Raw genomic sequence first — 27,552 nt, 5'->3', positions numbered from 1 at the left:
TGCAGGCTTTGCTCAATGCATGAGAGAAATGGGTGCCATGCATGAGATCGTGAGACGACCCCTAAATGCTCGAGTCTCACTCAGAATGCGTGAGACTTGGTACAGTTGTAGCTCTGTATCAATGCAATGGGATGTGTTTTGTAAGTGTTCACCAAAATACTTAGTATCCTTCCTACCGGATTCCTTGTAATCTCACCAGCCTTCTATAGTTACAACAAATGCGGAATAAACCCAACAGAACATTTAAATGGACAAGAAAACATGAAAAAGATCTAACGTTAGTACTAAAGTGGGAGTTAGGTCCACTTCAAGGGAATATCAACTTACCAACTACGCCAGGCTGACGATGGGCTTGATTCGGGTGGATTGATGCAAGTGTATGCCTTGTAGTACTTTCCTTTCCCAAACCGTGAGTCCATCAGCGTCGAGTCAAGGTCGTGGGGGGTCAACAGTCACCTGACGGTAGGTCGGGGGAGTCTGTCATGTGACCCCCCAGTCGGGTTAAAGTGACAGTCCGGGTCATGTAAAGTCAGTTGAGAGTGGAAACCCAATCCCACTACATTCCCCCCCGTTTTATTTAGAGGAGGAAACCCCAGCCTGTAATTACCCCGCCCTGATTACCCTGATATAAACCACCCTTAGCAACAAATACCTAAAACATTACCCTATCAATAGGGGAGAACCACGTCCACAATGAACAACCATTAAACTTCAAAATTTCAACAACTCTGAAACATGTGGATCAACACATCCACAAATAACAAAATATGAACTAACTGGACAAAGCGCGGCCCAAACACCAAACAATCCAAAAAAATATAAACATCCGAAGTGATTGAAATGGTTGTCCCGGACTGTGATTCAATCCCCTCCCCACAGTTTACCCCCCACCATATATAAAATAATGCATATCCCTTGGGCATCCAGAGGTTTTCCCTACACTATAAAAACCAAATTTATCCTAAAAATATTATCCCAAATATAATGAGGATTACCAAATTATTCTTGTCACACACGTAATCAAGCGTGTGCGAAATGGTCCCCCATACTGTATAAAACAAATATAGGATACAAATAAATACCTCTGGAACCCACTAGTACTTTCCCAAGAGCGTATGCCGCCAGGCTCCTGCTGCCAGCTTAGCGGTGTCCATACAGCCGGAGGGCGTTGTCCTTGGTGGCGCCGATGACCAGCGCCACCGCCTCCTGCCTCACCTCCGCCACCCGTGCCGCAACTTCCCCTATGTAAGCCGGGGTGTTGATGGGCACCTCTCGGTCGGGGCTGAGGTGGGGCGAATCAGTCTCCAATAGGAGTCGATTCAAAGGGACGCCCGCTAAAGCCTTGCGTTGGTCGGCTCCCAAACGGGAAACCGAGGCATTGTAACTGAAGTAAGCGTGTGGAAACGCCTTCCTCCACGCCACTGCTTCAGTCGCGGTCAGCTGGCAGCAATGGATATGGACCCGCTGGTGACGGGAGCAATGTTTCTTGAGTGCTGCCCGTACCAGCCGGCTGGGTTGAGTTCCCGCCGGGTCCAAATCCGTATCCCCCCGCATGTGTAACACCAACACGCGGCCAGACACCCCCATACGAAGGATCCTATCCAGGAGTCCTTCCTGACTCTTGAAAGTCTTGGGCGGACACGAAAAATCCAACCCCAACTCCGAGATTGCACTCACCCGAGGGTCGCAGATGAGTGCCTGGAGACGATCAAGAATGGATGCCGAAGCATTGGGGGCCTTCTTGGGATGTATTCCCACCGCCACCTTCCACATGGAATCTACTGGAAAGAAGATCCTGTTGTATTGCTGGGGGTCGCAATAATTGAGGACACCCCCGACAACCTTCACTGGCACTCGGGTAGGTCTACCCGTCGTCGCAAGGATCGCTCCAATGCCCTTGCGGCCAGTCCGTGATTCCAGGCGATCCAGGTGAAAATGGCTGTCGAAAGCCTGAGACAGCTGCTTAGCTGCTCCCCCTGGATTCGGCGGCTTAACAGCCGGCCCCCCCTGGACTGTTGGATTTCCAGGGGCCTTCGGAGGCGGTGGTGGAGCCTGCAAAGTGGCGGCGTAGGTGGGAGTCCTAGCGGATGCTGGCGGAGAATTTGCTGGAAGCCCAGCAACTCCAACCGCATCGGGGACCGGTTCCTTCCCCAGGACCCCCCCTTCCGGACCCACTGGTGGCAGGGGTGTGGAGGGACCAGCCGAATGAGACTCAACACCTGAGTTCCCCTCGGCTTCTGTGGATTGGGGGTTGGTTGCGATTTCCATTCCCTCAACCACTCCCTCCATCTCAACTACCCCATCTGCGCTTGCCTCTGCACGGGGAGGTGGTGTTCCCTGAGGTGCAGGCACTTCGCGGACAGGAGCAGCTGAGGGGGCTTCAGCTTGTGCTGCTGAGGGATGCCCTACCCCTGCTGGGTCCACGCTCGGCGAAGGAGGACGGGACACGGTGGCTGGAGGGGTTCGTTTCCTCCCGGAACCTGTGGCGGGCTCGCCCCCCTGTCCTACCTTCATACCACCAAGGTGGTGAAATTCCTGACGCTCCTCGGGTGTGAGTCTCGAGTACAGGAACGCCAGTACTCGCCAATGGGCTAGTGCCGCCCATGATCCCAACGGCCTTAGCAGTATGGGCTGGGGGCAAGGCCATCCCATCTCCCGGGCTAGGGCAGAGATATCCTCCAACCCGTCTGTGGACACTTCCCCGATGGGGCCCTCCCACTCCTGATCCACAAACCGCACTAGTGCGGCTAAATCAGGAGTGCCCACCAAGGTCTGTGCCAGAAACCTGAGGCAGGCCACCCGCGGGAGAGTATTTTCTGGCTGATATTGGCCTTCTGGGAAGCGGCGGAAACAAGGGGGCATGTGGGCATATACATGCCATTTCACCCTCCCGCTCCGCTGCATACAGCCCGCCACAGGACACAACTTTTTCCTGGCCTTTGGCGGATGGCCATCATCGCCCTGTGATTTGCGCCGCTTACGGGCACGGGACGCTCGTTTTGTTGAAGCGGTCTTTTTCCCTGGGGGGCAATTACTGCCACCCCGGGACCGGGTGAAGTACTGGGTCTCCACCGCTTCACGAGCACCCCTTCCCCCCGTGTCTTGCCCCACACCCAAGGCTTCTCGTGGTGGGAATTCCTCCCGCCCACTAGTACCCTGTGAGGTCCTCACTCGCTCAGTGACATGGCTACCTGGGCCCGTCGGAGGAGACCTTCTCCGTCCGGAGGCTGTAGCAGGTTCAGGAGTTCCCCTCCAAGGGGGCGGAAAAGGGGTCCGCACCCCCATAGAGGGATCCCAATAAAGGGACTCCGACCCACCACTGCCAGGTCCCCACCCTAGCCCACCCCCCAGGGGTGCATCTCGGTTCGACTCCGGGTGTGGCACATACAGATGCAACCACTCCCGGGACAAGTCGGTGTGGAACCGCAGATAACTATGGAGGCAGCGAATCCACTCTCCATCCCCCCGTCTCAATGCGATGGCATGTTGCTCCCTCGCAAGGTCGGTAAATTCCCTACGCGGGAGGACCTCATACCCCTGGCAAAGTAGTCCGGGAAAACACAATTGTCTGTCCCGGATTGCCCCCCTGATGAATCCTCTCAGTCGGTCCGGGTCGGTCATGTCCGTCTAATGAATGAATGAATTGACTGGACCTCTTTCCGCATCGTGCGACCTGGAGTGAACAGAGAGAAAACAAAATCAGTTGTTAGCTTTACAGCGAGGGCAATAATATTTGTCCAGAGCAGTACTCTCCGCAACGGTCACGTCTACGCAGCGGCCGTGATACCACTCATCACACTTGTCGCATTGAATCATGAGACTCCCATCATCGGGCTTACGGCACAGGCAATAGACCTCTCCTTGTTGAGAAGTGGCCGTCCCTTGCCGACACCACGCCGGGACATCCCGATCCACACACGGTTTAAGGTGGTCGTGGTTCACAGTAAAGACTGCGTGACGACACTGGACCCTATAATGGTACGGAGACAATTTCTCAAGGATAAGTGCAGGCCCTTTCCATGGAGGACTGAGCTTCTTGCACTTACCCTTTTTCTTGGCAAGGTCCAGCATGTACACTAGGTCACCCTCCTTAAACTCCCGTTGATAGGTCTTAAGGTCATAGTCTCGCTTGAGACGTTTTTGGGTGGACCGTAGCGTAGACCGGGCTGCATGGTGCGCTTGCTCAAGAGTCTTCCGCAAGTCGGAGCAGTACTCCTCTTCATCCACTGCCCGAGTCGAAGTGGGAAGAGGGTACAACAAATCAGCAGGTTGGTTGACCTCACGCCCTAACATCAATCGATTAGGGGTGAATCCCGTACTGCGGTTGACCGTGGACCGCAGAGCACCTGCTATCTGAGGCAGGTAAAGGTCCCATTCATTCTGGTGTTTCCCAATGAAGCAACGTACTGCATCCATAAGGGTTCGATTGAAGCGCTCCACCTGGCCGTTAGCTGATGGCCTATAAGGCGTAGTCTTGGCCTTATGGATCTCCAACAGCTTACATAAGCCGGTGAACAAGCGACTCTCGAAGTTCCGCCCTTGGTCGGTGAAGACTTGGAACGGGTACCCAAATCTACTAAAAAACTCCCCCACTGCCGCGCGGGCAGTCTCCTCAGCTGTCTGGGAGGGAAGAGGTATACATTCCACCCACTTCGTGAATTGGTCCACCATCATTAAGATGTGGACATTGCCACGGGGGGTTTTTGGTAGTGGGCCCATAAAGTCCAAATGAACTCGTTCCATGGGTGTTCCCGCATGATAATTGATCATGGGGCTTCTCCCGTACCTGGCGGTCTTCTTGTTTCGATTACACACAGAACAAGTGCGGATATACTCCTTTATATCCCGCTTCATGCCATACCAAAAGTACTTACCTTGGATCTTGGCAATGGACCGCTCACGTCCTACGTGTCCCGCAGACGGTAAGTCGTGATTCATGCTGATAAGCTCCTTCCTAATTGCTCTAGGGACCAGTAAGACCTTCTGATCGCCCACCTTCCAGTGGATCAGGCCGGCGATCAAGCTGGAAAGGTCCCGATTGATCCAGAGGTACTTCTCCTCCGGGTCCCACAGCATCTTAGTGGCATCGTTTGGCTCAGCGCCAGTGGACATCCACTCGCGCAAAGCTTTAAATCCCTCGTCGTTCTCCTGTTCTCCCTTGAATCTCTCCTGTACCGACTGATCAGTACTGGGAGGATCATCTGGTACTAACAGACTGACAAAGGATTTTGTAGGGGCTTCGTTGAACAGCAACTGAAGCTCCCCATCCACCTCTTGTACCACCGCATGTGTGCCAGCGCATTCCCCAAGGTGAAATTCATCTACCCTGGCCACCTGAACCTCATGTGGTGATGCTGTAAGGGGGACCACATCGTCAACTTTCTCTGCAAAGGGTGCCCAGTTGTCGTGTGCTTTCCTACAGTATGCACACCCCCCGCACGGCAAGTCCTTCAATTTGAATCCCAACCTGAATTCCTCGCAGAAGGGGGTTGCAATGGGGATACGCGAAAGGGCATCTGCATTGACATGCTTCTTGCCTGGACGGTGTTCCACCTGCATCTGGTATTGACTCAATTCTTCCATCCAGCGGGCAAGTTGGCCCTGCGGGTACTTGAAATTCAACAACCAGAGCAGACTGTGGTGGTCCGTACGCACTGTAAAGGGCTTCCCTAAGAGATAATGACGGTACTGGCGTGTAAACTTTACCACTGCCAGGAGTTCCCTGCGGGTAACACAGTACCTCCTCTGCTCTGAGGACAGAGAGGTACTCCCGTACGCTATGACCCTTTCCTCTCCCTGTTGTTCTTGCAACAGTTCAGCCCCGATTGCTTCATTTGAGGCATCGGTGTCCAAGATGAACTTGCCTCCCGGTATGGGCATCGTCAGAACTGGGGCCGAAGTTAGCAATTGCTTGATAGTATCAAATGCTTCTTGCTGGTCTGAGCCCCATTGAAACTGATTCTTCCCCGTGATGCGGTACAGAGGTACTGCCACCGCTGCATAATCTTTCATGAAGGCCCTGTGATAATTGGCCAGGCCTAAAAACCTCTCCACCTGTTTGGAGCTGGTGGGCACTGGCCACTCCAACACCGCCCTCACATGGTCTGGCTTGAGGGAGATACGGCCTCGTCCCACCTCCCGGCCTAAGAACTCCACCTGTTTCCGAAAGAGTTCACATTTCTTGGGCTTGAGCTTCAACTGGTAAGTCTCAAACCGTCGAAGAACATCCTCCAGGTTAGCTAGGTGGTCTGCCACAGACTTACCTAGGACGACTATGTCATCTAGGAATGCGAGGACTGTATCCCAGGTAAGACCACGCAGCATCAAATCCATTGCTCGGGAGAATGTGGCGGGTGCATTGCAGAGACCAAACCCCATTCTCACGAATTCATACAACCCGTACTTCGTTGGGAATGCAGTCTTCCGTTGGTCTTCCGTCTTAATATGCACCTGCCAGTAAGCTGAGTTGGCATCGAGCTTCGAAAACCAAACTGTGCCGGACAAGGTATCAAGGCATTCTTCAATGTTCGGCAGAGGATATACATCCTTCCGCGTTACCGCATTCAAGGCCCGATAATCGATACGCCACCGCACCGTGCCGTCCCTCTTGCGCACCAGCACCGGAGGTGATGCCCACTCCGACTGAGAGGGCTGGATGACACCTGCTCTCTCCATCTTGTCGAGGAGCTTTTTCTCCTCTGCAGCGAAATTCACTGGAGTTCGCCGAATTTTCTGCTTCACTGGAGGTGCCTCTCCAGTTTCTATTCGATGTTCAATAGCGGAAAAATTGCCCAAGTCATACTCATCGCGCGCGAAAACCCCCTGGTAACGGAGCAGTAAGTTCTGGAGCTGACTCCTATCTGCATCCGAAACCAAATCAGTGGATGATCGCTCAAAAAGGTCCTGCAGGTGATCTGGGAGTTCAACTGCACCTTCCTCCTGAACTTCCCGCACGCCAATGTCCTGGCTATGCTGTAAGTCACCTGTGAGGCTGGTCTCTGTAGCTTCATAGGCTTCACCTATCAGGCTATGGCCACTAAAGTGCATTGCCCTATCCAGAGGATTCATTATAAGCACCTCTATATGTTGTCCCCCATCGTGATATGTACGGGGCACCATTGCCGGGAGTCCCCGTACTGGTTCAATGAGGAAGGAGTCTAATGGCCTATCCAACACACCTCTTACTCTCCTAACTGTGTTCGGAGGGATGGCTACATGCTCACAGGTATAAAGCTTCGCTACTTTGTTAGGCCCGCTACTGGCACCGAACTCCAATGGAATTTCCTCCCCATTCAATGCTAGCTTCATGCCGCGAATGCTAATATCAACCCCATGGCGGCGAAGGAAACTCAACCCAAGGAGCATATCGTCCTCCGTTGGGGCAACATACACATTTTCTACGAAGGTGCTTTGTCCCAGCTTGAGTTCTACGGGTCCCACGACCATTCCCCGCATTCGCATATTGCGTCCTGCAGTGTTCAGGGTAACATCCCTAAGTTTAGGGGGTTGGGGATTCAAGCGTCTGAATATGTAATCTGAGATAATCGTCACCTCAGCTGCAGTGTCTACGATTGCCTTGACTGAGGTACCAGCTACTGTCAAAGGTACGCTCAACATAGAGCCGGACCGCAATCTGTATAGCACTACTTCTTCCCCCCCAGTGTCAGTGGGATCTGTAATCAAAATCTCATTTGGGTCCGGTGAGATGGCTTCCAGATTATCAGGCTCCTTGTCACTTCCACTGGGATCTAATGCTCTAGAATCCCCCGGGATGACCAAGCTCTGAGTCTGGTTGTCACTGCTCTCACCTGCACCTAAATTCCCCCCTTCTACTTCGTTGTTCGGACTTCCCCCCTGCCCCTCCATCGTTTCCTCTTCGATGGCGGTGCCGGTTAAACTGCTTGGGCTGGTCTCCTCAACCTCGGGGTTACCAACCACTGGAACTGCCTGATCTATGTTTTCAACGCACTCCATGAAGGCGCGAAAATAATCTAGGTGTTGCAGGTCCTCCTGTGGTTGGCCAGCTATAGATGAGCGAGGTTGACTATCAACTCTCGGCTCCTTAGCTACCTGTGGTTGTACGGCTGCGGATGAGCGAGGTTGACTATCAACTTTCGGCTCTTGAGCTCGGACGATGGCATCCTGTTTTCCTCCAGGCGCCACATCCACTACTCTCTCCGACTCTGCCGGTAAGTGGCCAGCTCCGTCTCGGGCCAGGGAGTGGCCTCCTCCTCCGGCCCGCTGTCGTTTAACGGCTCCTCTCCCAGGAGGGCCACGGTCTTACCCAACTCCGGGCATTCTCTCTTAAAATGCCCAGGCTTTCCACAGTGGTAGCAGGGGTTATGATGGGAGTCGGCTGCGGACTGAGGTGCCTGCTTCTGTGGGAGCAGCTTGGCTAAGTTAGTGGACAACTGATCCACAGAGTCCTGGAGAGAAACCATCTTCTGCTCCAAACTTTGCACTCGCTGCTCCACTGCTGGTGGATGTCCCTCAGGCCTATCATGCCTGACAGTCCCAGCATTCCTACTAGGATCGGGGCGCCGATATGGGGGCTTAGGCCGGAAGTCTACACGGCAGACATCCACCTCTGCAGGCGGGAAACTCTCCCAACCTATTGTGGTGCTGCGCACTTCCTTGCGGCTGCGACTGCCATGTGGATGTTGCTCTAAGACCGCATGCCGGGAGTGCACGAGCCAGGTTACCAGCTCCACTGCAGCTTCCACCGTCGAGGGTTTGAGATTTAGAGCAAACAATCCGGCCTCCCTTTCACGGCAACCCTGACAGAACCGTAGAACAGCCTGGCGTTGAACGAGAGGTTCCGGTACCCCAGGAAAGGCCTTGGTGGCGAGGGAGATAACACGGTCCGACCAGTCGAGGACGGTCTCCTCCTCTGACTGGCTGGCTCGGGAAAACTCCATCTGAACTACTTCAGGTGGATCCGTAGCCCCGAACCTCCTTCCCATGCGAGATACCAGCTCCTCATAGCTGGCACCGGGGTTCCTGTCAAGGAGGGCAGTGTAATAGTCACTTCCTTGCCCCTTGAGACTCCACCACATTTGGTTACGTCTCTGCATGGGGGACCACCCACTCTCGTCCGCGAAGGCGGTGAATTTGATGTAGAACGCTTGCCAATCTCCCTTCCCATCGAATGATATCGACTTGGGTAGAGATAGCCGCTTGTACCCGTCCTGAGAGGTATTCCACCCACTCAGGCTCAGGTTACCGAGGTCTCGCCAACTTGAGGTTGGAGGTGCGGGACTTGTGTACCGCCGCTCCTCTACATCCTCCTGGTTTGGCAGACTCCATCGGCCCGACACACCACCCTGGTTGGGGAGGGGCCGTCGAGGGATCGCTCCCCGTTGGTGTCCCCGACGACTGTTGCCCCTTCCCCTGTCTGTGTGGGCGTCGGACCGGGGGGGTGGATATTGGTCGTACGGGTATGGATGTTCACCCTTCCCTACACCAGTTGACACCCCGGCTGGGGTGCTGCTGGCAGGGACTGCCTGCGGAAGTACATGGGAGGTCGGGGTGGCACAATAATTGGCCGCCCCCGAGCCCGATCTCGCGATAGGAGATGGAGTCTCTGGCACTTCCGAGACATAGGGTCTGAAATCCAGGATCCCTAAATATTCCTCTGGTTGTTCCAGTTCAGAGGTTGCCAGAAAAGAGTCCTGAGTGAGACTCCCCTGCTGACCTCTCAACTCTAACAGGTGGGCCGCCTGAGGAGGGCTTATCCCCGGGAGAGCCACTAGCTCATTGAACGAACAGTAATTGATGAGCACCCTGTTCATGATGCTCCTCACCCCTGCTCGCCTGACCCTTCTATAGAACACCTAAAAAATCACACTTAATATATATAAAAGTTATATACACTGTCAACCTGACAGTACGCGCACTCAATCACACTATCGTACCTTACTAATAAACCAACTCAAGCGAGTAAGCCTACTAAATCTAATAAACCAACTCGACTCACCTTAAAAAATTGCCCTCCAATACTAACCTTCACTTATAGCCCAATTCCAACAATTATACTCACTATACTAACCTAATCCCTTAAATTTTCCCTTAAAAAACACTTCTACACTGTATTCAATCTTACCAAAATTCCTCAAATAATTTAATACACCCTATACCATTTGAGAGTAAGATGTTGACCACAACAATCCTTCCTCCCAAAATTCTCACAATTATAAACAAATCCTCTACTACTGAGGTAAAGAAAACAAAGGGAGTATACACTAAAATCAAAACAAAACAATACAATAATTTACTCCGACAGTTAACCTATCTATGCACAATTATCTGTATACACAGACAGGTGCCGTACTATACAACTGTCCCACTCCTAATTCCTCTAACCCTTATTATAAACCAAAAAAAAATACCACTAATCACTTATTTTATGAAGAAATTCTTACCTATAAAAATCACTATACTAACTCCTTCAAAACACAAACTATTCTAATCAACTACCCAAAATTCAACCTGCACCAATGTACAAGTCAATTAAATTCCTCTACTCAACTTCCTCACAAAATAAACTAATTTTTAAAACCTACGAAACAAAAACAATGCGATTGCAAAAACACACTACTCGCGTACTTACCACTGCCTCTCTCCACCCGCAGTGGCGTTCCGTACGCGCCACTAGGTCTGTCGCAGATTCGCCGACACGGCACAGCGTATCGTAAACACAACACACACAGATCTGCGATCATAAACAGCCCTGCACAATACGGCGTTCCATACGCCGCTTAGTGCCTGCTTAACAACAGTACGAGCCGTATCGGTAATGCGTGGGGCGGTATAACGCAGCGCGAAACACCGCGCGTGTACACGGATGTGTACTGTGTTATCAGTGTACAGCGTACGAAATCCTCGCAACGCGACACTACAATAACACGGTGTACGCGCGGTGTTCAATCAATGCGTGCTGCTATTGTAATTAATGCCACACGTGTGCACGTGCAGGCAGCGCTGTGGACAAAACGTGCAGCGGTGAAACGGCAGACGGCGAGCCCGGTTCGCACAGCTTGCCAACTAATCTAATGCACGTACCGTACCCGGTCACTGCACTAAATCACATACACCATACAAGTGCAGTGCAGAGACAACCTTACGAAGGTCCTGGTCTAACTGCACTTAAGTACAAATGTAATAAACTTACGTCCTAATCTACTCTACTACTTAACAAATGCAAAAACACCCACAAACACACTACACAACACAACACCACCAAACACCGCAAATACAACCTGACTCACTCGGGCAAATTATTTTCTATTATTATTTTTCTTCCTTTCCGTTCTTTTCTTCGCCCCCGAGTGGCTCCCCAGACGTGAGCTGGGTGGGCACGTCACACGGCACCAGCACAATTACAACCACACGCACTCCGCAACAACACGTAACACAGCCTTAGGTAATTCACAATAAAACAGAACTTCTACTAAATTAACCTTCCCGTAATACAGTAACCAAAATTATCAAACTGAAGCAACGACTGAACGAGTGTTCTACCAAAAATAAAACACACCACCGTCGTGACAGTACTAAAAACTAATAAATTCCCGTATTTATAGCCTATACAAACTTTAATTTACTTCATGAACACCGTTCAGATGTCCAAAAAGAAATCTAAAAACTACACATCAATTTAAACCAAAACTCCACGTTACAACAAACTACCACTATCCCTATTTTATAATCTTAAACGTTTAGATTAAACAAGAAAGTCCGCACATCGCTCGCAGCCGACCGTCGCTCGGCGTTCAACGCCCCACCGGTCGCTCACCCCCACAACGCTATCGCCCCGAGACAGCCCCGTCTCCCTGCGATCAGCGTTGCCCTTTGGCGTGCGACACGACAGGCAAACTACCGCAGCGATGGTCTACTGTGCGAGCAATACGTATACAATACGTATTGTGTGCAAACAATGCGTGTATACAATACACGCACTAATAATAATACGTGGCCTTCGCCCTTATGACCTGTCAACCGTATCGGTTAACAATTTATTTTCTACAAAAAACCGCGCAAAAAGGCCAAAAATCCTGCCGAACTGCGCCAATAAAGTGGGAGTTAGGTCCACTTCAAGGGAATATCAACTTACCAACTACGCCAGGCTGACGATGGGCTTGATTCGGGTGGATTGATGCAAGTGTATGCCTTGTAGTACTTTCCTTTCCCAAACCGTGAGTCCATCAGCGTCGAGTCAAGGTCGTGGGGGGTCAACAGTCACCTGACGGTAGGTCGGGGGAGTCTGTCATGTGACCCCCCAGTCGGGTTAAAGTGACAGTCCGGGTCATGTAAAGTCAGTTGAGAGTGGAAACCCAATCCCACTACAGTACATAGGCCTACGTGGTCTAGAATGCTAGATGATCCTACAGTTACAGTTCTTACCTTTTACATTCAGTTTTGAAAATAATAATTTCTACGTTTCCAGACGAAGAAAAACGATAACAGTAACACATTTTTTACTTCTTAGAAAATAACAGACGGGTCTGCATTCATTCTCCCTCAGCTCAGTCGACGCTTTCATCTCAGGCACTGCCACTGTCCACTGAGCTGAGACTGCACACTCAGCTCCACACTCCACGAAAAATAGCAATAATTCTCACCTCCCTGCTCCCACTGAGTCCCCAGTACATCTGCCAATCTGCGAGCCCTGATCCGAGTGAGTTTTTTTTTTTTTTTTTTTAAAGATACTACACTACGTATGACCTTTGTTTTTATACCCACCTGTATACTGTAAGAAGGCTTTACTATACCTAACGCTAGTAGCTGGTAGTAGTAGTGCTGAGTATCTCGGCAAAAGACTGGACACTGCTAGCTGATGAGATTGGATCGGAGAAAGTCCAGTGCTCTTCGCCTCGGGACCGAGCATGCAATGTACGTACCGCGCCGAAGTACCGGTACTCAACTTGTGTACGGTTGTACTTGGATATAGCGGTGATCGAGGTTACGAGAGGATCATAGTGCCGATTCGCGATCGGGCGCGCTCGTGCGTTGACAACAAAACAAACCAGCCGAAATGCTACTGGTAAAGTGCGCCATCACTTTGCATGTGTGGGCACAATCTTTGAGCGAGCAACAGTAAAACAAAACAGCATGCACAGACAAAACAAAATATCGGGGGTTCCCCGATCTGATAACTTTGAATCACGTGTGTCGTCGACTGACAAGTCCAATTTGTGAGCTAGAAAAAACATCCGAAGTCAGCTGCTTCTACTTGGCATAGTCTCAAGTGATCAGTCTCACATTTCTGGCTAAAAACAAGGCGAGAATGATATAAAACTTCGTGGTTTGACCAAGGTTATCTAAAAAAAACCGTATCAGGACAAATCCCCCTATATGGGCAGTTAGGCTACCCCCGACTTTTTAGTACCGGTTAGTAGGTTCAGAATTAGGATTTGGTTCAGAATTAGGATAAGGGTCACGGGAAGCCAGGTCTGGGGTACTTGCCCAGGGGTGATTGTCCTAGAACCCTATATCAAACAAACAAACAATTAGCCGCTCAGGTTTAATTGTTGTTGTTTTTTTTAAAATACGACACCTCGCGTCACATTGAATGACAACGTTGGTATCACTGCATGAGGCAGCTAAGAAAAATAACCACAACCCTCCTTTCCACCTAATTATATTGACGGAATCATAATGGCTCGAATCGTGAACGTTTAGTCAAGTTATTCTTAAAAGCTAACCTGGGATGAAGGAGTACTTTGACAGCTATTAGATGGTGCACATTATCATTTTCTTTTTAAGACTTTAAAGCCGGATGTTTGTAGTTTACAGGGTCATGGAACCTTCCAGAGGTTCAAATAACAGTTTTGTTTTGTTTTTCTTTTTCTTTTTCTTTCATCTCCCGAAATGATGTCCTGGAATAGGAATAATTTATATGAATACACAGTAGTGTCTTGCCTTCATACACTGATGTAAAAGATTAATTTTGTATATTACATGTACTAACCCCTCCGCCCCCAAAAGAAAACAAACAAACAAACAAACAAACAAACAAATAAACAAACAAACAAACAAACAAACAAACAAACAAACAAACAATCTTACGTGTTACTCACGATATGTATTGTAATGTTCGAGACACACAGACCTCACCATTAATCGAGATTATAGCTACCTATAAGGTATTCAATACTTTCCTATTAATGGCTTTAATATTTTCATTGTTCGCCTTTTCATGTGCAAGCATTGCATATGGATTATTATTAAGTTTCAGTCAAGAATGGCCTGATAATTATGTTAAAGGGATGGTACAGTATTGGTGGAGATGAGAATTTGGCTTTCAACTTTTTGCGAGATACCAAGAAAACACTTATGATATAGTACAGAACATACCATTTTAAGAGGAATTCAAAGTTTATTTGATGAAAATCGGATTTGGAATGACTGAAACATCCAAAAAACAAAGTAAAACAAAGCGATCGTAATAAAGTGTGGGTCCCACAATTTATTAGACTCACTCTTTTTTGGATATCTCAGCCATTTCAAAACCAATTTTCATCAAATGAACGTTGAATTCCTCATAAAATACATGTTCTTTCATATTTCATCAGAGGTTTCTCATTATCTCACCAAAAATGTTAGAAACCTGAAATTAGGTCTCAACCAAAACTATACGATCCCATAGTCATTTGAGAATCATTATTTGCGGCAGAGAAAACATTAGTTTCAGATGACGGTTCGTTGGTTTGATATTAAAGTGTGAATATATATCCTACATTATACGCCTAACATTTTCAAACTATACATTTCGGATACTGGTAATATACGCACGAGTTTGACACCCACGAATCATACAGTCCACGACGCACACAACCCATGAGTCATATAGGCCACGAGTTACACAGCCCACGAATCATACAGCCCATCTTGTGGCACTAAGCAAAAAATACCCCCAGATTTTGGTGATTACAATAAATTGGGATCTTACCATGATCTGAACTACTAGACAAAGACGGAAAAGGCTTGGAACAAGGCTATGACTATCACTGAAAGCGAAACGAGGAACTAAATAGATCTGCGGAAAATCTGAGGCTTTAATCGGCACAGCAACGTCGATAAAATGAGACAATGACACAATAACCTCTTGCATTCTTAATTCAGACACTTAATGCGCTTTCAATAGATTTTCACCAGTGCTGTCAGTTTGGTTACCTATTGATTTCGATTTTATGAAAAAAAAAATGACGTCTTTATCTTCAATGATTTCATGTCTAAAATACAGCAATATCTGTTTATACCAAAACAGAAAACAACAATTTTGATGAAACTATTATTGTTGCTCCTATTTCCATAAAACAGGGATATGAAGATTGGCCAAGACATTTACGTTAGTACAAAAATTTTGCACCCTTCGCAGTGTTCTAACTTTTGGCAACCAACCAATCAACCAACCAACCAAACAAACAAACAAAACCTATAGACGGCGCTTTACACTATACATGGGGGGGGGGGCGGTGTAGCATGTCGTCGACGACGCATCCTGCGGTATAGTCACAAGATCTTTTCATTCATATCCTCTCTTTCTTTCGATTTCTACTTTCGTGTTTCTTTCCTTCCTTCAATTTTGATTTTTTTTTTTGCATGCATACGCACATTTCTGATTTTTTTCTTTTTTAATATAACTTGATTTCTTAAATTGGTCTCCTTGTTCCTGCGAAATACATAATACCAATGATTTCGTCATGCCATCGTATCCTAAAAATCATGAATGACCTCTATACCCTAATACTCTTACAGAACAGAAAGAATGGCACTGGAGAAGAAATGAAATGGATGTATAGAAATAAAAATAAATCAATGAATAGATAAAACTTAATGATGGGGGGGGGGGGTAGACAGGGAAAGAAAAACAAACAACAACGGACAAAGAATTACCTGCTCTACGCGGGAACCTGGTAGCCTGTGTATTAAGTTTATGGGGATTTTAGAATTTAGTATGGAATGGGGTAAAGAGAAAGGGTATAATAGATGACTTGCTTGTGAATTTATTTCTGCAGAAACCATAAATAAAAACCCCACTTGTGTTCTGAACAGGTCGCAGTTATGATTATGTCTCAATCCATGTAGAAGTGAGCGAAATGTATAAAAAAATGTCTTTACCAAAGACATTGTTTATCCTCCCTATTGATTTTATAGAGAAATATATAGTCATGAGTCTAAGCAAACAGCGCTTCAAAATTCGCGTGTCCTTTTCGCAACCCTGAAAATTAGATTCCTTTTATGAGCTGGTATTCATGTAGAGGTAGTCAATTCAGACATTTCCTCGAAATGATTACGTGGGTCTCTATTACACGGGCCTCTATTTTCCAATAATGCATTCCTTTTGAACAGTTATAGCTCAATTAGTAAATGGATGCATTTTTTGTTTGTTTACATTGTGCGTTTTGTTTTCATTGAATCTGTATCGATAAAATATACACGTGTTACTGGAAATAAAAAAAGAAATCATTTGAATTGAATTGAAAATGATAAAACCGGAAAATTCATTATGATGGGGGGGGGGGGGTAGGTAATGAGTAATAGAATTGATACTTTAGATTTCCAGTAAATTTATTCAGACCTATGATATGGGCACAAATCGCTACAATGTAAACATGTACCTGTCGCATACAGTGTCCGAAGTACGTCACTATAATGTAGTCAGCGCTATGTAAATTGGCACTGATCTCCATCGCGCCATTATTTATTATCAAATATATCATAAGAGCGAGGTTAAAGAGGTCTCTCCTTTGTGATGTTAATTTCTCATTCAACACTCTTATTCTATTGGTTTAGTGAGGTTTAAATTGCATTCTGAAATCATTATAACGCCTCTGTATTGATCGTAAGTGATTGCACTTGATGTGTTGAATCAACATCGTCTTTCAAAATCTTGGCCACAAAATTAAAGGACAAGTTCACCTTCATAAACATAAGGGTTGAGAAAATGCAGCAATATAAGTAAAGCACATCAGTGAAAGTTTGAGGAAAATGGGACAATCGATGCAAAAGTTATGAATCTTTAAATTTTTTTGTGTTGGAACCGCTGGATGAGGAGACTACTACAGCTTGTGAGTCATATGCGTACAACAGTATAATGAAAATATAAAGAAAATTCAACATATTTTCACTTTTTTCGTATAATAAAAGAGCACTTGACTTGCCTCTTTCTAAATTGAGGGGGAATGATATTACCCATAACATATGTCGGTAACGAGTCAAGGGAATGTGTACTTTTTTTCAAAAGATGAAATTTTGTGAAATTCTCTTTATATTTTCCTTGTATTGTTGTACGCATGTGACATCTAAGTTATTCATACACTGCAGTAGTCTTCTCATCCAGCGGTTACTACACAAAAACTTCAAAAATTCATAACTTTTGAAGGGATTGTCCGATTTTCCTCAAACTTTCAATGATGTGTTTTACTAATATTGCTACATTCTCTCAATCCTTATGTTTATGAAGGTGAACTTGTCCTTTAAGTATTATTTTTGTCAACTGTATAGAAAGAGTAATGTTTGTAATATGTCTATGCTTGTATAATACCTTATAACATCCATTCCTCTCATATCTATCAACCTATCTATCTACCTATCTAGCTATTTATTTATTTATCTATCTATCTATCTATCTATCTATCTATCTACCTATCTATCTATCCATCCATCTATCTATCTATCTATCTATCTATCTATCTATCTATCTATCTATCTATCTATCTATCTTTCCATCTATCTATATCTACCTACCTTTACCTACCTACCTACCTATCTAAATGCTGTACACTATAACCCTTCGTATCTACACTGTATATAATATCTATATTTCAGTGGCAGTTTGCTACTCCAAATGTTTGTGAATCCAAATATGAATTAAGGTTCGCTATTCCGAAGTTTTGCTGATCCGAAAACTAAAACTAAAAAAGACTTTAAAAAAATCGCTATTCCGACACTGTTAATCTGAAAACAAGGTTGGCAATTCCGAAGTTTCGCTATAGCACTCACCTTCTTTTAAATATTGGATAATCGAACCTTCCGAATAACGAACTCTATTCTTTTTATTTTTGAGGAAAGGATTTACGATTCTTCATAGAGCACATCAATCAAAATTTTACTGCATGTCTCGTTCTTTACAAACATAAAAGACAGGGCTATTGCACAACATCAAAGAGATGGTATAGCACTGGTTAAGGTGATTCAGCTTTTAACTTTTGTGAGATACTTTGAAACCACCTTATGAAATGTTACAGATCATACAATTATAACAGGCATTGAAAGTTTGATGAAAGTTTATTGATAAAAATAAGTTTTAGAATGGTTGAGCTATCAAAAAACAAAGTAAAAGAGACCGCGATCCTAATAAAAGGTGCGGATTCCACTTTTTCTTAGGGTCGCTTTGTTTTGGATATCCCAGCCGTTTCAAAACCAAGTTTCATCATATATACTTCGAAGTCTTCTAAGAGTTATGTTCTTTCACATTTTATAAGAGATTTCTCACTATCTCGAAAAATCATCATCAAAGAACGTTGGAAACCTGAAGCCCCATCTCAAACAAAACTGTCTTCGTCCCGTGTATACATGCATTCCCATGGATCTTTGTGTTAGTTCAGTGCATAGTAAGACAAACCAATAACATCATGCTATACATAGGGGCACATGTATTCATTCATTCATTCATTTACTTCCATATCAAAACATAACATTTACAAATATCAAAACACAATTGCCTTGGTAATTCATACATTTTGAATGGAAGGATCATAGAAAGCACACACGAGGCTTGTTGGAAATGATCCCCTACAAACAATTATTAAAAACATTTCAACTAAACAATTATAAAACAAATTCAATTGATAAAACAAAGGTGGAAGATACAATGAAAAGAGAAGAAAAGAGGCAGAGGTGGAAACAATGCATATAAACTTATAGTTTCAGATACATTTCATCAAAAATATATTTTTATAAAGCCTTTTAAATTGACGTTAAGTCTTACTACTCTTGACTGTTGGAGAACAATTAAACCTGTGATGTTTATATCGTAGATGGTTTCCACCTCCCTGGTTCTATGATAATAACATACAGGGTACGCAAAACCCATACGGAGTAACCGATTAAACACTAGACCGGTCAATCATTGATATGTTATTTCATGGAGCTTGTAGTTCCATGGTTATATTGACCGTAAAAGGTTGATATTGTCTTCGCAGTTTCTTCTACTTTGTTGCCGTTGTCATTGCTCATTTGGTTCTGTTTTCGAGACACACACACACACACACACACACACACACACACACACACACACACACACACACACACACACACACACACACACAAACACACACACACACAGCACACAGGATTCAAGGAGGAAGCTCATTTTGTCCTGGTTCATGCATAATGTTCTCTGACAGTCTAAAGTCCAGGCCGTAACATGCGAAACTCACCAATGTGCAATTAACGATGTGCTATGATATGTTCTGTGTGTTCAGTTTTAAGGGGTATGGCTGTCGCCAGTCCTGTCCCCATTAATGATCTTCTCATCCCGAGGATGCTAAGAAGGATTACAAATGATCCAATGTAAGGTTATAAGAGGGACACAAAAGAAGAGTGTTACAATTACGTGGAGGAAAACGAGAAGGAAGATAAAGAAATCTGAAAGAAAGAAAGAAATATCACCGAAAAAAGTACAGAATGCGCTACACATTCATGGACCTTTTGATAATAGAAGACAGCAAAAACAGTAGATTGATGAAATAAACAGAAAACAGTGGTAACAACAGTGGTTACGACTTTAATGCTGCGGTTGTGAAAGGAGGAAGGGGGAGGGGGATCTGTAATTGTTTTGATGTGTACTTTCGACTAGTCTTGCTTCCAGACTGTTTGCTCATACTAATAATTTCTTCCCAGAATATAAACGCCCTCTAACGACAAGAGTAGTAGCAGGTTCAGCTACTAGCATACAATGTAATTATGTTCAGACTATAACGACCAGGAAAAAAGAAAATCACGTTGCGTAATATTCAACAGCCAGCCAAAAGTAAGCTTGTCGACGAAACCGAAATAGTCAGGGCTGCGCACAGTGTATGACAACACTCCGATAAACTCGCCTGCTTGGTGAAAACTAGGAAATAGCGTGCATGGCGGATAATGAGAAGGGAAGTACAATATTCTCAAAGACTTGCAGGACATACTCGTTCAGAAAACTTGCAGAACGGCTCATCTCTCTTATCATTAACACGGATATTTTCAACGGAGGTTACGAGATCCGACAGCGACATATTGTTCTGGAAACTTGACGGTATCAGGTGAGTAGTTTTGGTTATAACGCCTTGCATTGTCTGCCGACTAAACAAAGCCGTCTCGTAATTAAGTCGTATACTGATGAACAGCAGTATTAGCGTGTACCATTGACGAAGTAGCTTGGATTTATGGGCGCATGATTAGCTGCAAAGCAATTATAAGGGACCGCCTTGAACGCACTGACCATTGTGTGTGTTACAGTTAGGTATTAGAGCTATTGCGCACTTGTTACAATGTCCAGCGTGTATGAGCAAATCTGACATATTATGAGGGGGGGGGGGTGGAGTCGCTTGAGTATATTTGTCGATGGGTATGGTAACGTACTTAGAACATGCTACTTAAAATGATATGAAATCATGGGCGTCACCAGGGGGGGGGGGGGGGTGCGTTGGGTGCGAACGCACCCCCCTTCAGATCCTTAAAAAAAAATCAGTCTGCACTGTCCAGGGACACACACACACACACACAAAATCGTCGGCAAAAACAATTTGCACCCCTGGTTCTGGCAGCACTGATTTTATACATATAATCTATTTGTATTCTACAGTGTTTACTATTTATCGACCGTATACTGTACATCCGTATGATACGAAGCACTTATACATGTTTGCATGTACGTGTGCTACTTACAAGTATGTAGGGTCTATGTACGTTACTTCTGACCAATCCATATTGCCAGCCCAAGAGTGAGCCTTAGCCTCATTAAAAAAAGAGAAAAAAATGGAGGGGCAAGCATATTTTAGTTTTGCCCCCCCTCCCCCATAATTAATAATTCCCGAAATGAGAAGATCTTTTTTTGCTTTTGAAAGAAAACAAAAATGTTGCCCCCACAAAAATATTGGAAGGCAAGCGCACCATTTGCCCCACCCCACATAATCATAATTCCCGCGATGAAAAGATTTTCTTGCTTTTTTTGTTAGAATTCAAGAAATCTGTCCAATTATTTCGCCCAAAAGCAGTGGCGTAACTACGGAGGGGGGGGGGGGGGGTGCGCCCCCTCCCAATCCGCAGGAAAAAAAAAGATTTACCGAAATAGTAGCTCAAGTGTTAGTAAACTGCTTTTGAATGAAAGGGTGATCCAGAAATAAGATATTTTTCTATGATTTCTTTTAACCATAATTAAATAGGTATATAGTGTGAAACATTGTTCACAAAGCCCGGACCCGACAAAAGATTGTGATTCCTGGTTGGCATTCTGCATATAAGCAGGATGTGCGCAGTGTACTCATGACATCCGAACGAAGAGTCGCTACAATGTTGCGTAATGTGACGTACAATGTACACATTTGTACCTTATACGCTTCGTTATATCAAAGCTAGATCATTGATTTTGCAGTGTTGCCTTACATACTAGTCTATATAAAAATGTCTTGCATTGCCAATAAAAAGACTTGACCTGGGCTAATTCCTAACTTTTCCATGTATATGATATACACACACAAACAAACACGCACAATTAGTTTAGGCAGGGAGGTGAGAATTCCTCTCACCTCCCTGGTTTAGGGGATGCTCAGTGCAAATTTTGGACATCCTTTCCCCGCTTGGTCACTTCGACGCCACCTCGCTGGTCATATCTCCCCCAGTCATGAACATAAACCCACACCCTTGACTACCAGTGGCAGATCCAGGGGGAGGGGCGCACCGGGCGTCCCCCCCCCCCCATTCAATTTCCAAAGCGAAAAAAAAAAATAAAATGGCTGCAAACGGCAGTTTTTGGACAGTAAAATGTCAAAATTTTCAAGCTCGCGAGCTCCTCTCGCTCGCATTTAGTCGTAATGCCATTCTCCTGAAGTTGCTGCCAGTAATAGCCGGCAGTTGCGCCTGGTGCGCCCCCCTTAATTTCCAAAGCGAAAAAATATAGCTACAAACGGCAGTTTGGGGACTGTAAAACGTCAAAATTTTCAAGCTCGCTCGCTCCGTTCGCTCGCATTTAATCTTTATGCCATTCTTCTGATGCTGCTGCCAGTAATTGCCTGCAGTTGCGCCCGGTGCGCCCCCCCCCCTCAATTTTCAAAGCGAAAAAATATGGCTAAGAACGGCAGTTTTTGGACTGTAAAATGTAAAATGTTCAAGCTCGCTCTCTTCGCTCGCTCGCATTTAATTGTTATGCAATTCACCTGATGTTGCTGCCAGTAATTGCCAGCAGTTCCGCCCGGTGCCCCTCCCCCTTAATTTCCAAAGCGAAAAAATATGGCTAAGAACGGCAGTTTTTGGACTGTAAAATGTAAAATGTAATCATTATGCTCTCCTGATATTGCTGCCAGTATTTGCAAGCAGTTGCGGCCGATGCGCCCCCTTAAATTCTAAAGCGAAGAAATATAGCTACAAACGGCAGTTTGTTTGTTTTTTTACTGTAAAATGTCAAAATTTTCAAGCTCACTCGCTCGCTCGCTCGCATTTAATTGTTACGCAATTCTCCTGATGTTGCTGCCAGTAATTGCCGGCAGTTGCGCCCGTTGCGCCCCCCCCCCCCTCCTTCATTTCCAAAGCGAAAAAATATGGCTCCAACTGGCAGTTTTTGGACTGTAAAATGTCACAATTTTCACGCTCGCTCTCTTCGCTCGCTCGCATTGAATCGTTATGCCATTATGTTGCTGCCAGTAATTACCAGCAGTTGCGCCCGATGCGCGCCCCCCTTAATTTCCAATGCAAAAAACTATGGCTGCAAAATATAATGGCAGTTTTTGGACTGTAAAATGTCAAAATTTTTAAGCTCACTCGCTCGCTCGCTCGCATTTAATTGTTATGCAATTCTCCTGATGTTGCTGCCAGTAATTACCGGCAGTTGCGCCCGTTGCGCCCCTACCCCTCCTTTATTTCCAAAGTGAAAAAATATGGCTCCAAATTGCAGTTTTTGGACTGTAAAATGTCAAAATTTTCAAGCTCGCTCTCTTCGCTCGCTCGCATTTAATTGCTATGCCATTCACCTGATGTTGCTGCCAGTAATTGCCAGCAGTTGCGCCCGGTGCGCCCCCCTTAATTTCCAAAGCAAATAAATATGGCTACAACGGCAGTTTTGGGACTATTAAATGTCAAAATTTTAAGCTCGCTCGCTCGCTCGCTCGCATTTAATTGTTATGCAATTCTCCTGATGTTGCTGCCAGTAATTACCGGCAGTTGCACCCGTTGCGCCCCCACCCCTCCTTTATTTCCAAAGCGAAAAAATATGGCTTCAAATGGCAGTTTTTGGACTGTAAAATGTAAAAATTTCCAAACTCGCTCTCTTTGCTCGCTCGCATTCAATCATTATGCAATTCTCCTGATGTTGCTGCCAGTAATTGCCAGCAGTTGCGCCCGTTGCAACCCCCTTAATTAACAAAGTAAAAAAAAGTATGGCTACAAACGGCAATTTTTGGACTGTAAAATGTCAAAATTTTCAAGCTCGCTCGCTCCCCTCGCTCGCATGTGGTCGTTATGCCATTCTCCTGATATCGCTGCCAGTAATTTGTCGTTTCACATTGTCATTCCATAATCCATTTATAGGGAGTACAACCCCCTCTGGCACTTCCACACCCTCCCCCAACCCTTGCTCGCTCCCTCGCATACTACCCCCCCCCCCCCCATATGAAATCCTAGCTACGCCGGTGCCCTTTCCCCGCTTGGTTTCCCTAAAAAAAAAAAACAGTCTAGGGATTGAGAGCTTCCTATATTCCAAATGTCTGTCCGAAAAATCTCGTAAACATTTTGTGTCAAAACGCACCCCCCTTGAAAAAAAGCTGGTGACGCCCCTGGAAATATAGTATATTTTTGTAGCAACAGCAGAAAAATTAGTACATTGTTTTGAATTCCTAAATGAAAAAAAAAAAATGTGACGTTCCACAAAAAAAGTTTGTTGGTTATTCATAGTTTATACATTAATGATTTATTTAAGTCATCATATATAACTTCTTTTTTTTTATCATTTGCGGATGACTCATTTTCTTTTTTTAATTTTCACCCTAACCGTAATATTTTGAAGGATGTCGCACAATGGATTTATGCAAATAAATTGCCACTGTTATGTTACAATGTATGCTAGGGTTTATGTTATGATATATTTAATGTGCATTCTACAATTATTTCAAGTATTGTTGATTGTACGCTCGTATTATCAGCATCATCATAATCAACAATCATATATGTGTAATGCTATAAACGTAATGTTAATAAATTTTATTGGTATATTGGTGTTGCTGTTGTTTACGTTCCAGTGTTCCACGTCATACAATTAGATTGGCTTTTTAGAGGAACGCTCTTTTCCATCGTAATGATAATTTCTTCTTTTTTGTTACAATGACAAGTAAAGGGGCTGTGCAGTATACTGGTTGAGGTGGAGATTCATGTTTTGAACATTCCTAAGTGAGATAATGAGAAACCTCTTATGAAATATGAAAGAGCATGTAATTTTAAGAAGGATTTAATGTTTATTTAATGAAAATTGGTTTTCAAATGGCTGAGATATCAAAAAAGTGATAATAATAAAAGACTACAGGCCACAACTTTGTTAGGATCTCTTTGTTTCACCTTGTTTTTGGATATCTCGGCCACTTCAAAATCGATTTTCATCAAATAAACTTTCGATACCCTTAGCCCGTTGAGGACGGTTTGATATTGCTACAACACGCAATTCCCATAGACACCTGCCCGAGTATACTCGGGACTCGTTCTCAACGGGTTAGAATTGCATGCTCTTTGACATCTCGAGTGGTTTCTGAATATCTCGCAAAATGTTAAGAGCTAAATCCTCACCTCGACCAGAACTGTACACACCAAGTGCACATTGTTTCTTCTTTATGTTATAATATCATTCGTGCACATATTTTATGTTGTGTTCAATAATGCCCTTATCACTTGAATGAAATTAAAATCGACCCACGAATCGCTTTGAATCATTTTTAATGAAAATAAAAGAACTATAGAATTGAATTGTGAGAGTATAGTAGCAGAAAAGTAGAATGGGCTATTACATTATAGTAAGAATGGTCGTATACTAACAGTAGTAGAGTAGCAGTAGAGTAGTGAAGTAAAAGTTGTTGACTTGTATGAAAGTGATCATGAAGAATGTCTAGTGGTACCGATGGATACCCGACTTCCTCCGTTGAGATTTTTCATCACGTATAAGAGTAATCAGTATGCTGTGCAGTTATAATCATGTGTACCAACAATCATAATCCAAATTGGAGAATGTTAACAATGATAGAGTTGTGATGCTGACAGCGGTAACTATCACCTAATAACAATTACTAATAAAACAGACTGATTAAAGCATTACTTTTAAAAAATTGTTTATAGAGCAAATTGATAAAATGTACGCATTTTGTAGCTACTATTATCAAATATGTCAAGACACGGTGGAAATAAAATATAACTTGATATTGTATAGGAAGAATTCACGTGCATGTTTCCATCAAAATAAGGAAAAACGGAGCGGGAATTAAGAGCTCATTAAAAGAAGACTTGTTACTTACAAATCTTTGGGTATAACAGAATATTGCAGTAAACGTGTACCTGCGGTTATTTCAGATAAATTATATGCCAAATTCATTGGCATGTTATTAAGGATATTTTTTGATCGGGTTTCTGAGATTGGATCGGTAACCAATGCATGTCAACTGTTGTGCAAAATTTGTAGACATGTTCACCTTCATCAGTTTCTTTCGTATAAAGAGTTAGGGTTAAGGTTACAACTGATTGACAAATTGCACTATAAGCATCATATTAATTCCTGTGGAACGATATATAAGGGAGCCGTGTCAGGCCAGAGAGCGCTGGGCAAATGTGTATAATTATATATATGCTGGTGTATTGGTTAGCTTATAATAGAATTATGTATAGTTTATTGTATTTCCTGAGTCAAATTCAAAGGAGGAAACGCATTCGCAGGTTTGAGATTCGTGTAGGTTAGCTTCTTTTTTATGTTTTTATTGAATAGTAAACAAACAATAACGAAACAGACACGTGCATATACAAATGAAAATACATACAACAGTGCTGTATATAGTGAGTCGTCAGTCTGAATTTAAAAAACAAACCTTTTTATAATGTATATAAGCCTATTATAGGCCTATCTTACCATTTTTAGAATCGCAATGGAATGTTCTGATTTGTACTTCATGCGAATAAAAAATATCAAGTGGTCAAAATAAGGTTTTATATTTTAAAATTTAAAAGTAGAACCTTGTAGGACCTATAGATGAAAGTGTAGGTTAGCTTCTTGGTACTTGGAAGATAATGTTGATATATGTAATATATTACATTAGTTCATAGTTTATGTTACATATAAGTTACATAATTTCTCTGTGTTTTTTGCTTTAACGTCCATATTTTCTTCAAAGGTGAAAGAGCAGTTCATGTTCAAATGCTTAAGTGGAATTCTTATAAGGAAATAGAATAGAACAGAAGTGTAGAACGTCGATAGTATCGTAGTAGAATAAGAATGTTGTATACGACATTTTGACAGTTTCTCATTTTCCTTTTCATCAGAGTATCCAAAGTGGTATCACCCAGTACTTCTGTTTCGGGAAACTATGTGAAATTTGACCTATTGACTTCATGTCCGTTTATCATAAAAACATTCGTCATTTTGCCTGACATCACTTAGTATTTTGATAATTGTCTTGATTTGATTTGAAAGATGGGTGGCATTTCAAGTTAATTTTCGTTTGCTTATTGTTGATCATTGTTCCAAGTTCTTGAGTCCATCCAGCAGTATATAACATCAAAGGCATTGATGTTTTGGCAGCTTATAGTAAAAACACATAGAACACTCGTAGAAGGAGAACTACTGTACATAACATTTTGAAGTTTACACGTACATGCCCCTGCTTCCCCCCCCCCCTCACTCACACACACACACACACACACACACACACACACACACACACACACACACACACACACAACAGTCTGTGCCTTTTTGCATTTGAAAACTTCATCGCAAACTTCGACATCCACCAACTTATACAGATAAGCGTGTCACAGTTGCGTAAATGTATTTACACATTGTTGGCTGGCTGTGTTTGCTAATCGATTTACTGTTTGATTACCAACCCAAGACAACATAATGAAGGTATTTATTTTGTTTGAACGTTGCAGTTCGTGTAGTGCGATGACCTTCGGTTACCTTCTCGTTACCAGGGAGATTTTCATACCACAATGAAATACAATACAATACAATACAATACAATACAATACAATACAATGCAATACAATAGGCCCAACAATACGATAAAATACAAGGCAATACAATACAATACAATACAATACAATACA

General features: G+C 44.2%; 2 protein-coding genes across 2 annotated transcripts; both read right to left on the bottom strand.

The window, feature by feature from the left end:
* Positions 1–345: 345 nt before the first annotated feature.
* Positions 346–12,324, bottom strand: LOC139734443 (uncharacterized). Its single transcript, XM_071645228.1, has 2 exons — positions 12,113–12,324; positions 346–3,673 (listed from the first exon to the last, which is right to left on the bottom strand). Exon 2 carries the CDS (start codon positions 3,619–3,621, stop codon positions 1,141–1,143), a length of 2,481 nt encoding a protein of 826 aa, XP_071501329.1. The 5' UTR covers positions 3,622–3,673; positions 12,113–12,324; the 3' UTR covers positions 346–1,140.
* LOC139734454 (uncharacterized) lies at positions 8,169–9,875 on the bottom strand. The gene has a single exon (XM_071645238.1). It carries the CDS (start codon positions 9,789–9,791, stop codon positions 8,169–8,171), a length of 1,623 nt encoding a protein of 540 aa, XP_071501339.1. The 5' UTR covers positions 9,792–9,875.
* Positions 12,325–27,552: the final 15,228 nt, after the last annotated feature.

This window comes from Diadema antillarum, unplaced genomic scaffold (assembly GCF_040938485.1).
Source record: "Diadema antillarum isolate AM-2024a unplaced genomic scaffold, OU_Dant_1.0 seq00000526_RagTag, whole genome shotgun sequence".
NCBI lineage: Eukaryota > Metazoa > Echinodermata > Echinoidea > Diadematoida > Diadematidae > Diadema > Diadema antillarum.
This window is presented reverse-complemented; position numbering and strand designations above follow the sequence as displayed.

Excerpts from the sequence above, each read along its gene's own strand:
- LOC139734454 (XM_071645238.1), bottom strand. The coding sequence starts at position 9,791 with ATGAACAGGGTGCTCATCAATTACTGTTCGTTCAATGAGCTAGTGGCT.
- LOC139734443 (XM_071645228.1), bottom strand. The coding sequence starts at position 3,621 with ATGACCGACCCGGACCGACTGAGAGGATTCATCAGGGGGGCAATCCGG.